The sequence below is a fragment of the Haemorhous mexicanus genome, chromosome Z, assembly GCF_027477595.1.
Source record: "Haemorhous mexicanus isolate bHaeMex1 chromosome Z, bHaeMex1.pri, whole genome shotgun sequence".
Lineage (NCBI taxonomy): Eukaryota > Metazoa > Chordata > Aves > Passeriformes > Fringillidae > Haemorhous > Haemorhous mexicanus.
This window is the reverse complement of record NC_082381.1, coordinates 19,106,047-19,120,283: the sequence shown is the minus strand read 5'-3', so window position 1 is coordinate 19,120,283 and position 14,237 is coordinate 19,106,047. Positions and strand designations below refer to the sequence as shown.

The window sequence follows — 14,237 nt, the reverse complement described above, 5'->3', positions numbered from 1 at the left end:
TAAGAATAGAAAAGGAATGAATAACAAAGGCTTGTCTCTGACCGAGACAGTCTGCACAGGTGATCTGTGATTGGCCCTTAATTGGAAACAAGCAGATGAGACCAATCACAGATTGCCCCTGTTGCATTCCACAGCAGCAGATAAGAATTGTTTACAGTTTGTTCCTGAGGCCTCTCAGCTTCTGAGGAGGGAAAAATCCTAAGGAAAGGATTTTTCCTAAAACATGTCGGTGACAAATAATGATTTTGAATATTTTGTTGATGGATAATAATTTTTAAGTACTAGTTTATATATTTAGCAATTAAACATGCTTATGTAGTTGTCAGCAGGAAACAGCTGACCACATTTAATAGCTAAGTACTAATTCATGAAGCAAATTTGAGCTGTATACATATGGTCAGCTTTTCTAGCATACACAAAATCACTAAATCAAAATACAAAGCAAAACTGAAAATTGGCTACAAATTTATATATTCTAACTAAAGTAATTTCGGTGTCATTTAAGAAACAGGTAATCAAGACTGCACTTGTTACTAGATTTTACTTTCTGACTCAAATGAAACAATGGCAATCTTACTTCTTCCAAATATATTCCAAGGTTTCACCAATCCTATCACATATCTACAGGCAGATTTACATCAGCTTCCATGGAATGAAATCAAAGTGTGGCACACAGACTATTTAAAATGACACTTTAAGCCAACTGACATTTTGACATTGACTTTCCCTGATTTAATCTAAGCATTTTATTTTGAGATTTTTTTTCAAGTTTTTTTAATCTCAAGATTTTTTTTCTCTTCCAATTTTTCTCTGAATCAGTTTCAGGTACGTTTTTTCTGTGTTTTGTGGAAGTTTTTTGGTTTATTTTGAAGTCGTAAGTTTTGTAATACATAGAAACAGAGATGAACACTGTGTCTCACCTACATAAAGAACAGAGGTCACAGAAATACACATTTTAATCAGTTTTTAATATGAAATGCTACCTTTTTACCACAACTACTTTAATAAAATGAAGATCCCAATAATGTGGATATTTTGTTTAACATCAAGAATATTTTAATATTTTATCAAGGTTTTTCCTGTTACTTTTCAAATGTCATGCAACTTTCATGTTTTCAGAGGAAAAGCCTTTCTACCCTAATTTTATCTCATGATCATATTTATTTTTCCATTGCTTCATCACTATGTACAGTTGTCCTCTGTATACAACATGTATATTTACACATATGTAATTGTTCTCTCTTCCACCCATTCTGAATTCTATCTAGCTTAAATATGGTTTGCTGTGTCCTTTAATAGGTCCTTGGATGCAATCCTGCAGCATAAAATAGAAGACCCATTGCTTCTGATGTTTTCTCAAGAATGCTAGTTTGAGCTTGTAATTTAGGTGACAAGATCACAATTAGAAGGCAATTTTAAACAACTTTAAAAACTTCACCAAACTTTCTTCCAGGTTTTTTTTTTCTTTTGCTTGGTTTTTGAGTTGTTGTTTTTGTTTGATTTTAAGTTGGGAGGGTTATGGTGATCACATGATCAAGAAAAAGGCAGAAGGTCTTCAAGTACAATCTGACACATCCGAAAGTGGGTGCTCAAGGATTCTAACTAATCTTGCAAGCTTCCGTATGAAACAGACAGAAGGAAATACAAAAGTAAAACAAATAAGTACGTTTGTCCAGCAATTACAGAATTGGAACAAAAGCTAACTATATCTCAGAGATACTCAACAACCATTTCTAGTGCAGTTTGAAGCAAGATTATTTCAAGTAACTTAAATAGCACCAGCAGTAGTAGCAATAGTAACAATATGCTTATACATTGCAGCTTTTTATAAAAACATATGGGTAATACAATTATTGCAACAATGGTAAAAATTGGTAAAACATACCTGGCCATCTAACCTAATACAGATTATTATCATACAGTGCATTTCAAGAAAATCAGCCTAGTTGGGAAGAATATTCTGAACATAGCACCACTTTGGGAACTGCAAAGAACATACAAACTGTGATTCTCCTGAAGTGTGGCACATTGTCCTGCCACACCATTTTACCATAATATTATCCTGTATGTTGATCAGTCAGAACAGTGTAATGTAACATTATTTTAATGTAATTTTTGTCCATTCAGATGGAAATGCATGATGTTTCAAGGAAAAAGAAATCTTATTTAAGCTGAAAAAATAACAGACTATATCACAACACTACAGTATTGGTACTACTTACTGATGATGAACCCAACATGGATTTTGGAGACCTTATAATTCCAGCTATGGAATGACGTATAGTGTCAAATCTTGACACTTTATCCTTCTTGTCCTAGGAGAAAGGCCAGAATCTTTAGTGAATAAAAGCAAATCTGTAGGATCATTGATTTACTGGAGAATGTAAAATACACAATCCTGAATTTCACTTAAATAAAAGACAGGGGCTGAACTGCTACTGATACAAGTCAGGAAATGTCAAAATCAGCAGGATTAAGCAGAGATCAATTTAACCAATTACAAATTCTATATTTCCTAAAACATTTTGTGCAAATATTTGAACCATAAAGAAAACTGAAAATCTTTTATACTTTATCTTTTATATAAACCAGAGACATAACTCTCAGTTCTCCGTAAATAACTGAAATTTTAAAGGGACAACAATCTGAAAATATGTAATAAAAACCCCACATAGTAAAAAACTCTATGTATGTGCATTATCCTTACTTAATAGATTTTTAGGTTTTTTTCCCTTTATTAACAGGTCCTTCTCTAACAACAGACTACCTGTAAATAGTAGCACCCATTGGTGCAAGTAATAGGAGCCATTTCTCTTCTGGCATTATTGTAAACCATAAGTGCCACTGTCACTTCTGACAAGCCTCTATCTCATTTTAAAATTCTGCAAGAATAGGGCTCTGACTGGAACACTGAAACAGCCTCTAAGCATCTCTAGTTCAGCAGAACTCAATATAAATTCCAAGGTCTCAAAAGCTGACTTAGTCCGAAGACTGTATTTTTCTTCATCCCTTACTATCAGCTCTCAAATTAATAACAACCTTAAAAAAAATGTATTTTTAATATGGACAAACTGAGTTTATTACTTGTAAATCACCTTCAGAAACCACAAAGATGCTTCAATGAGTATTCACAAAGTAAATAAACTTGAAGCAGAAAAATCACACATTAACAACCTCATTCTAATTAGCTTTAGGTTAACTAAACTGTAAGAAATTGATAATGAAGACAAACTACAACTGTTTGCCAGTGTTACAAAGAAAAATTGCGTCCAAGTTTCCAATGTACATCTTTGACAGAAGAAACCAAAGATCTCATAATGTAAGAAATGCAGCTTCAGTTTATTCCAGGACTCCAAAACAAGCAACAGATCTGCACATCAATTTTAGCAGTCTTTGAAAATTATTTCCAAATAGAGTTTATTTTACAAGATACAGGTTAAACACTCTCTTAGCAAAATAATGGTATTTATTTGCTAGCAGTAGTTTGCAATTTGCTTTAATTTGTATGCTATTGAAATAAAAGAGTGCAAAAACCAGCCAAATTGTGAGAACTCTGATAGGGAGTGCATCTGTCACAGAAATACTCATTAACTATCTGCCCACTTACCCATCAATAACATTTTTATACATTTTATCAGACTCAAGTATTGTCATATTCAAAGTAATTTAATTTCAGTAAAACAACTCTGTGCTAAAATCTGATTTTTATTCTTATGATGTTGCTGAATTAAACTGCTTACCCAAAAAAAAAGAAAAACTAAAAATGCCCTAAAAAAAATCAACCAACCAACCAAAAAAAAAAAAAAAACACAGAAAAACCCAACAACAAAAAACAAGAGAAATCCAAACAAAAAACCCCTCAGTAATAACTAAGATACAAAACTTATATTAGCTTGCATGCTGGTTGTGGAATGATCCACTCCACATATCTCTTCAGAAGTGAGCCATATGATTTAACACCAATTACATGCATACTTCTTTCATAACAGGAGAAAATAAGTTGTTAAAAGATGCACAAACTCTACTTCACTTCCCACCACCAAAACTCAAGAGCTCCCTTTGCAGCGGACACCAACAGCCTGCTTATCTAGCAACGACATCAAACTACAAATAAGGTTCTACATTCACCAATTTCTCATTAACAAAAAAATATTAACAGCAGGGATTTTTGACTCAAAGTATCAGGCTCAAGGCCTGGGACAACTTTGATAAGCACCACTGAATGACACACAAAGGCAAACTGTTGCATTAAATAGAGTGAGTATTGAAATGTGGATTTAAGGGATAAACTTCGGCTTTGTTCAAAATGTTGCACAAGTCCTGTTCCAACTATAGTGCATTTATAAACAGTATTTAGCATTTCTACAGTTCCTTCCCCTGGCATACTAAAACTAGTCTATATCTTACAGCAATGAAGATTCAGAATTTGCACAGCAGGCATAACCAAACATATGACAAAACACAACTGTAGCCAGTACTGAGTTTATTTATTCCATTCAAGTATTTTGAGGGCAACCTAGATAAAAAAAAAGAGCTACAACAGTGGTCTTCTTCTGACTTTTCTTGCCATTGCCCAGCTGCAGTGTGCCTTAGAAGGAACTATTTGATCTTGCAGGAAACCTGTTTTTCACTCAGAATATTATATAAATCTGTATAAAGGGATTTTTAACACACATTAAGTATATATTTTTTTCTAAACTAGTGTAAAACTGCAACCCAGAACATCCAATCTGCTTATTTTTAAATGTATGTATTTATGTACACGTGTGTGTACTATCTTACTAGTTAAATCAGGGTGTTATTTTAAGTCTGAATTACAAAATAAAAGCAAATACACATCACAGGTGTCTTTCAGTGATCTCTCCCCAGCTACATCAAATTTTGAACCTCTCAGTGAAGACACTCTCAATTCAACAAAGGATTTAGTAGTTGAAAGGATTATTTCAGGGCATTAGGTAATTTAAAATTTCTGAAGGAACCTAACAGAGAGCAGAGGCACAATTCACTCAGAAAGTTCATTACAATTCCACACAGTGCTCATTGCAACAGACATCATGTCACCAAACAGAATAAACATGCCAAATATGTAGTCATGACCAAAGTTTCAAAGCTGTAAGATGTGACATTCAGACTAACCAACCTGATCTAGACACTGGAAAGGTATTAGGAGTTCTGCTTCAGGGATGCTATAGAGAGCATTATGGAGTATTACACTTACTAGCATACACAATGCAGCTACTAAAGCATATTAGCTGATTCAGTTTCATTTCAGCTCAAATTAATGAGTTTCAGAGACATCAAGAAAATGACAGCAGGATTTCTCCCTTCTTTATTTTATACAACAGCAATTTCACTAGAAAGCAAACTAACCTGTAGATCATAATATTTTATGCAATAGCTGAATTACTACAGAAAAAATTGTACTCTAACATTAAGAAGCTAGATATGTATGCAAATACAAGCTGTCATTAGAAAACATTTTAACCTATTTCTTTTAAGTGTGTTTAAACACACCTATGTCATGGGAACACATAATAAAAAAATTATGAAAAATGCATGACTGATATTTCCCTTTTTAGGACTAGCCATGTTTCTAAGGACTCCACAGAATGAACTGAAATTAACTATATCATAAACTAGATATAACTGAAGTGGGGGATATCATCAGGCTTAACAATGATAAGGTGGGTGATGAGATGCCATCCACTCACACCACTGAGATGCCCAGAGCCTGGGGTAGGCAGGCAGGTCAGGAGAACACTTGAAAGAATACCAGGGAATTTCAGCCACTCCAGACACAAGTCAGCTTTACTGGGAGCCCACTGAAATGTCTCTACACTGATGCAGACAGCAGGGGAATAAACAGGAAGAAGAGGAGATGTGGTCACACTTTCAGGGCTACAACCTTACTGGTATCACTGAAGCATGGTGGGGCAGCTCCTATGGAGCATCGGAAGAGAAGGATGCAAGGCTGTTCAGTTTTCTTTCCTTCTTAAGAGAGGAAAAAATTACTTCAGCTTTTTTCAAGATATGTCACAAGAGAAGACAACCATTCTGACACTTCCATTCTTTCTCTTCTCACAAGTGACAGAAAGAAGAAATTAAACATAAGAACCAAAAAACAAGAGCAGGATTCAGGTCAGTTGAAAACCTTGAGTGAAGCACCTGCTATTTTACTTGAGGATTTACTCAACTGCATCTTTATATATGACCAGAATCTGGGCTTCTGTGTTTCCTATGTTCTCTTTGGAGGATCTTGTGCAATGTGAGATCGTGTGTGCTTTAGTGGATTTTTCACTACAATCAATTTATCTTCCATGGTCATGCCCTTTAACTGATACGTTCCCAAGGACAATAAATCTCTCATTTGCCAAGCACACAGTCTTGTCCCTGAGCACAACCACTGCAAATCTTAAGAGTGTATGAGATATAAAACAATATACCCTGTAGAGTGACACAATCAAAAAGACAGACCAGATGAGTCATAGTCACAACAGTATTTTCAATGAACATAGGCAAGAAAAAGCAATAGGAAAAAAAGATTTTGCTTAAATTGAACTGTGTGATGTAAAAGCCCAGAAGAGTTAATTTTTAGCTGTATAAATTCAAGACTAGGGCTGTATTTTAGGTGTTACTATGAAAGAAAAATAGTCTATACTCTTTTTAGAAAGCAATAAGTAAGAGGCAGGAGAGAGATCTAAGATACAGATAAAATAGAATTAATGCTTCTGAGGGACAGGCAAATAGTAACACTACCAATCAAAGGTGGAAGATTATCAGCAAGAGACAAAGGACAATGCAGCATATATTGAATATTCCTAAAACACTAGTCAGCCATGTATCAGCCAGTGATATAAACAAGCCCATACTTTCATATTATTCCATTCAAAGAAAAAAATGCCTCATGAGTCAGATGTGAACTGTCCACATGGATACAGAAGGTGAATGTGGGCTTGCAAATTGAATCACAGATTTTTCACAGAAAACTTAGAGGCAATGTGATGATGACTCTACAAGTCAAAGAGAAAATGCTCTCAAAAGAAAGGGGATTTCAATTAGAAGAAATTAATCAGTGATATCTAAAAGATGAGAGTGATATCACTGTTTCTGTAATTTGGCTAGGGAACTGGTCCTCAGATATTGTGACAAAAACTCAGTAGAGTACAAGGGCTCTAAGATAAATTTAGACAGGGAAATTCCAGCAGCTACTGCAAACAGTATGATCAATGAACATACAGATGAAACAGGCATACAGATAGCATCTGCCAGAGTAATTAATACAGTTTTTGTAAAGTGAATGCTAACTTCCTTTCTTGTTTGAAGATACACATTCCCTGATGAAAAAACACTCATCTCAAGGCTTTAAATTTAGACAATGGGCAGAACAAGGAATATTTTTGGTTTTTTTGTAGTCTATGGAAGTATGGAGTGAGAATGAAGTTTTGTGATTTACAAGCAGAAACTCTTCAAAATAGAGAAAATAACTTTCTAAAAATTATCATCTGCATTAGTCACGTCAGTAGTAGAGATTAGAAGTTATTTAAGGAGTGGCCCCAAAAGCATGTCATAAATTTCTACTGTGACATTACCTATGGCCTGCCAATTGATGAGTGGATAAACTAACCACAAAAATCTTTGTTTATCTGTTTTTTACAGCTGTTAGCATTTACTGAAAGAGACATAAATGCTGACATATTAAAATTTGAGCATACAGCAGAACGTGGCCAATACCCCTAAAGCCTATGACTTAGTTTCAGAAACGAGACAATCTTGTTCCTCAAAACACTGTTTTGTTTTTTTCAGACTTTTTTTTTTTTTTTTTTTGGTCCTGTTCTTGAAAGAACTAAGTATCTCAGAAAGACACATATAGAAAACCAGATAAAGAATCATGCCATCTTTACGAAAAACTGCAGAGTATTTGGAGTATTTGAAATTATTAACATGGCACTCACACATGAAACCAGTTGCTGGTTGGATATGAGCTGATTACTTGAATTGAGTAGATCATCTCTTTGGAGTCCCTTTCCAGGAATTATAATATGCATTTTCTTAGTTTACTATTCTAGATATCTAGAACTGCGCAGAGCCATGTAGATATAATACAGTTATTAAAAATTTAAATATTCAAAGCTAATTAAAAATATCTCAAGTACACAGTGAAAACAATTAAACAACATACGTATTCAAAAATCAGTTTATCATAAGGCAGCATTTTCTGTTTTAAACACCTTCCAAAGCAGCAGAAATTATGCATAATTGAAGTATACATATTATAAAACACTGCACTGGATGCAAATTAATGTTACCGATCCTGAATTGTAGAGGGTAGCCTGAAAAACAAGACTTACTAGTGTGAAATTTGATAACTGTTATAATTTCTCACACCAAAAGTATATCCTAGACTATGCCAGTGGAGTAATAACCCGTAAGAAAAAGAGAATGACAATTCTTCAGAGCATGTCTTTGTCCTCTGAGGATCGGTGGTATAAGATCAGCCTTACTGGTTAAGATCTGATGTTTCTATAGGCAACAGTCACTGAAGTATTTTCCTTCCATATTTTTTAGCTATTTTCTGAATCTATGTAACTTATTATGATGCCCTACTGCGACAACCAGTCGCACAAGTTAAATTACACATTTTTGAAGAACATGTTTCTGTGCTTCTTTTGAATCATTTGACTAATGTGGTTATTTGATGAGCCCTACTTCTTGCTTCTGCAAAGACAGAGAAAAGCCTCCTTACTCACTTCCCCCATGTACCCCCACACCCAATAGATCTTTATCACAATCCCCTTCATTGCACTTCTCAAGTCTGTAAAGCCCCATCTATTTATTCACTATTCTACAGAAGCTCCTCCACATATCTGAGCATTATTATTTTGTCTTTCTGAATTCTCCTACATCAGTTTTCTAATTAAGGGAGCTGAAAATATAATTGCTTACATGAAGCCAAACTCTTCTGTGGTACATAGCAAAATGACAATTTGCATAAAGAAAAACACCAGTTAGATATTGCAAAAAACCATTAACCTCACAATGAGGACAGTGATCAAACACTGAAACACGTTTCCCGGAGGGACTTCCATCACTGGAGCTGCTAGTATCTCAACATACATAAGGCATTTTGCAGCCTGGTATAACATTAAAGATGGCTCTGCTCTGAGCAAGAAGTGGGACCAGATGGACCCCCAAGATCTTTTCCAATTTAAATTATTCTGCAGTTCTATGGCATCTGGGAAGCAGGTGCACATCAATTAATACAGCGATGTAATGTTTTCAGCTATCTTCTTTGTTCTTTTCCTGAAAATTTCTGGCATGCCTTTTGGTTTTGATCACTTCTAGTGACCTCATATCTTCAGGAACATTTAGGCCTTATTTTGAGTGGTAACTCAGAAGTCATTAATGGTACATGTGAAACCAGGCAGTATTACTACAGGCTGGCCTACAGGAATGCAGTAACACATTTTTAATATTAAAAGTTTTTAAAAGGCTGTTAGAAATAATACATACAATTTGTAAAAAGTTCAGGAATTTATTTAACTTACTACCAAAAACATTTGTTTTTTTTCAAAATAAAGTTTTTTTTCTCTTATGATGACTTTTATGTATTTAATTTCTTATATATCAGATTTTGAAATTACAACAGAGGCTAGAAAGTAATTTAATTTTTTTCCCAGGAAAACAGCAGCAAGAAAAAATATTAAGCAAGAAACTTGTGAAATATTTGGAGATAAAAACCTGAAAAATCTTTGGCAGATTTTACCAAGGAAAGGTTTGGCTATCAGCAAACACTCTATATAAATAGTTTAATTTTTAAAAAAGAATTATGAATACTACAATATGATTGACCCTTCGCTTTCATTTTTGAATCCCTATCTATCATAACAGAATGTACGGTTAGGTTGTCTGCTTTGTTTTCTGTTTTAATTAAGACTTTCAGAAGGCTAATTTTTCAAGCTACATATGAAATGTCAGGGAAATGTCACCTTCATCTTTTAAATAATTAGCAAATCTTCCAAACACACGAACATGTATTAATGTCTTAATGAAAGTTGAGCATCTCTTAATGGGGGTTAGCAATAATGTTTCCAGAAACACAGTACATTTTAACTCTTATATACACCTAACAGCACTTTTATTTTTAAAAAGATGATACGTGGATTTCACCAAATTATCATCAAGAATGTCAACTGTTCTCTAGAAAAAAAGAGGATTAAATGTTCCTCAACACCCAAGCTGAGGCACTGAGATCTTGTATAAAAACTTTTTTTGTGGAAGGAAAAAGTAGCCAGACAAGGGCTTTTGCAGTGCAGATACACCCCTGAAATTAAGTATTCCTTCTCTGTTTAATGACTGTATCTCCACAACACTAAATCCCAAGACACCTCTATTCATTGATCACATAATGATACCAAGTAAATGACACCTGATTTCAATGAAGGCAATTTAACAAACCAATTAAGACTTTTGAAAGCTTACGGACAAATCTAGAATAAATAAATACTTTTTAAAAAATAAGTTTAAATGCTATTACCTTTTTTAACTTTGGAAACATATAACAGTGAAAATTAAGACCTCCATCCTTTAAAAACCTCAGGCTTAACTGTGCATTTTCAGATATGAACTGTTTCACTGATTTCAAGAGCAGTGTTATTAATCAACAATGCCATTATTAACTGAATGTACAAAAAATTATTAATTCTCAAAAAAATCATTTTACTTGTTTCGAGTAATAAAAAATTATCACATTTCAGTCTGTATGCCACTTGCTATATATGAAAGGGAACTATCTTTTCATGGCATGGTCCTTCTCTTCCTTGGTTGCCATTGCCACATCACAGTAACAGATCTCCAAAAATACTCACAAGCTCTCTTTTGATGTAATTCTGTGCAAGCTCATTAAGTTGCAATGGGAGAACATAAAACAGACTGCACTGAGTACTCATAGTTGCACTGCAGTACCTAATGTTCAGAAAAGCAAGAAAGCCAACATCTTACATCCACTGGCAGCTAATAATTCAAAAAACCAATGGCATGAAAAAAAACATTTTTTTCAGGTATGATGAACTGGCTGCTGGTGAAGGTCAGCATCTGCTAGGACAACATGCTCAACATTCAGGCTGTGCTGGTCCTGCTGCTTCAAGAAAACCAAGACCCACAAGTCAAAAAGCAGTGAATAAATGTGCATCCACAAACCATTTCAATGTTAAAATTCTTAGGAGAATTTCTGAATCAAAGAGGATAATTTTATTCTTTAGAACTGCATACATCCAGCTGAAATAGTTTCAGGTTTTTATGGCCAGAATTTTCAGAAAAACAGAGAAATGTAGTAGTGCTTGATGCTGCCCCAGAGTTCTAATCAAGATCAACACTACAGTTGCCATTTGAAGTGGTAAAGTCTTCAACTTGCAATATTTTTGCAAGTCTTCAACTTGCAATATGCATCTATGCACAAAAAGACTGGTCTTGCCATTCCCCTTGCAAGTTAAAAAAGAAAAATACAAAACAAAACCTGAGCTAGAATGAAAAGTCTTGCTAAGGTAATGGAAGAATTTGATTTTTTTCTACATAAACATCTGTTTTGCAGCATTAGTTCTATTTGGAAAACTGCATCTCTATTTAACTAGATTGTGATAAAACAGCAACCAAGAAATAAGTACTCCTCCACTAGAGAGGGGAATTAGCGTAGGAAATAAATTTTATGTCCTGATGTTTTCATATACTCATTTATTCACAAAAACAAGCATAAAGGTAGAGAGTGGTTTTGGCACTTGTTAAAAAATTACAGTATTCTGTAATGGCACTTCCTCAATAGAATGGTGATGTTTTAGGTATACAGTAGTTACCTTCAATTTTAATAAAGTTAACATCAAACTTTTTCAACTGGTATATATTACTCAAGGACCAACAGAACTTTATTACAACTACTGGCCAAACAAAAAGAACTAAAGTCATCACTTTGTGGGCTGATAACAAAAAGCCACAGGTGAAGGACTTCTAGGTTACATTTCACAAGAGGCATACAAAATTTTCCAGTGAAAGTGCCTGAAGAACTAAGCCATGCATACAGTTCTCCACACAATGAACTCAGCAGACCAAGCAAATACAAACACAATGTCCAGGACATTTTTACACAAGGATCCAGACTGATAAACATAAAATCTTGCAAAAAAAATATCCAAAATACCTCAACTCCTAATGTTCCCTGCAAAAGTCTGCAGCTGAAGTAAGGAAATGATGAAGATCACCCACAGCTACCACAAGCATGTTGACAAATTCCTGAAGAGCAGTGTGCATGCCAAAGAATGCCATCTGGAACTGGAAATTGTCTTTACTAGCCACAAACTTAAAATAACAGTAACAGGCTTGCCAGAAATCCATATATACTTACACACCCTGCAGACTGAGAAGCACAAACCATTTTCCTTTTCTCATTACAACCTGTGTTAGTTATTTTAAAACTCTAAAACCCTCCAACAGGAAGCCAAGCCACATTTCAGCAGAGAACAAAACAAAAACAGTTCTCATTCTTTTATTCCAGATCTGCACAGGCAAAGCTTCTCTGGTCTCACTGAGTACAATGGCATCAGTATCTTGACAAAATATGATCTCATAAAGTAAATCTTATAGAAGTTTGTAGGTGGGGGATTATAAATCAGCACAGAAGAAAATTACAGCTATGAGCTACAAGTGGGCGATTTATTTCTGCCATGGAGGTTAATTAAAAGATGCTTGAGTAAAGTACAGGGAATGCAGGACTAATGCAACAGGTCAGTGAGAAGGACAGTTTGGGGAGTTTCTTCCTAGAGATTCTAAAAAAATAAAAATTCCTGACCTGAACTCAAGCAAAGGTTCCATTCAAAACATGGTTTTCTAAGGAGGACTGCATCTCTTTAAGTTCAGCATTTTGTATCCAAAGACATGGGAAGACAACTGAATCAACTAACTGGATGCTGTACCAACTGCATAAAGGGAAAACTAAAGCCATGGGAGCAAGTACTCGGTGCATCAGCAAATGAAGCAGCTGATGCTGCTTCCAACTGTGCCAACTGGGGGTTAGTCAGCCCAAAATATATCTAAATGCAGTATTTATAAACATAGCATGAACTGACTATGGTATTTGTTAGTGACTGCACTTACTACATGGGTCAATTTTTTTAATTAAAATGCACTACTCACTAACAGGAGGAATGACAGTCTTTCCAGATCTCATTAAATCTATTCAAACTGATAGATTTGGTTGGTTTTCAGCCATGTTTACACTCAGTAATACCTGCTAAGATAAGTGCTTTACAAAGCCAGTGGTGGAGTCCAGATCTTGGGCATTTAAGTCAAGAAAGTCTGGTTCCTAGAAGGGATTATATGGATTGGAGTTGCTGAAAGCTAAACAGCTGTTCGTGAAGCAGTGGACAAAAGTCAACATGTAAAGAACAGAGAATAAGAACAGCATCACTATATTGCATGAGCTTGAAATCCATAAATCCTCCTATGGTTCACAAGACACCAAAAACTCAATATCCAATAGCTGTGGGATCCCAGGCTGCAGGCGGGACCTGCAGCCCAACTTCAGCCGAAGTCCATGCCAACCTACAGAAAACACTGTTTTCTAGGGGAATGAGGTGGGAAAACCACCAAATTTTTCCCTAACTTGCAAGGAAGTCCTTACCTGCAGCAGATTAATCCTGTCTCCCCAGCCAACCACCATGTCATTGTACTAGAGGAGCACTGTCTTTATGTTTGTCATCACATTGTTCTGACTGGTACAAAGCAACATTTCTTCACTTCTGCCCTCTACACAAGGGCATCTACTAATCAAGACTCCTCTTATAATTCATTAACTGGCTCGAGCTGACTCACTGACTAGCTCTACATAATGAAACCATCTGGCAAATGCTGCGTCAGGCACCAAGAAATAGCATTACATGTAAAGTGATCAGGCAGGATGTGAAGCCTTTTTCTTCTCCCAATAAATAGTGCTACTAAATATAGGCTGGTGATAGCAACCTGTTTGGAAAATCATACTGTGAGAGGGTGCATTTGTTTTATCACAATAAAACAGATCTTCATGGAGTTGACCCTTAAGAGCTTCAGTCAAATGTGATATGACAGGTTCTTAGCCAGGTCCACATTTACACTAGACATGTTAAACAATAAAACTGAAACTTTCATAACAGGAAAGAGCTTGCAGTATGCCAAGATTCAAATCTGATCAGGTATTTCTGTCTGACAGCTGTTTG

The 14,237-nt window shown here is 35.1% G+C and overlaps 1 protein-coding gene across 3 annotated transcripts in view; it reads right to left on the bottom strand.

The window, feature by feature from the left end:
- FER (FER tyrosine kinase) overlaps positions 1 to 14,237 on the bottom strand; it is a 158,672-nt gene that overhangs the window by 79,917 nt on the left and 64,518 nt on the right. For all 3 annotated transcript variants that reach the window (XM_059837047.1, XM_059837049.1, XM_059837048.1), the window contains one exon: positions 2,223 to 2,315. In XM_059837047.1, the coding sequence (XP_059693030.1) occupies positions 2,223 to 2,315 (93 nt within the window). The remainder of the gene's footprint in view (positions 1 to 2,222; positions 2,316 to 14,237) is intronic.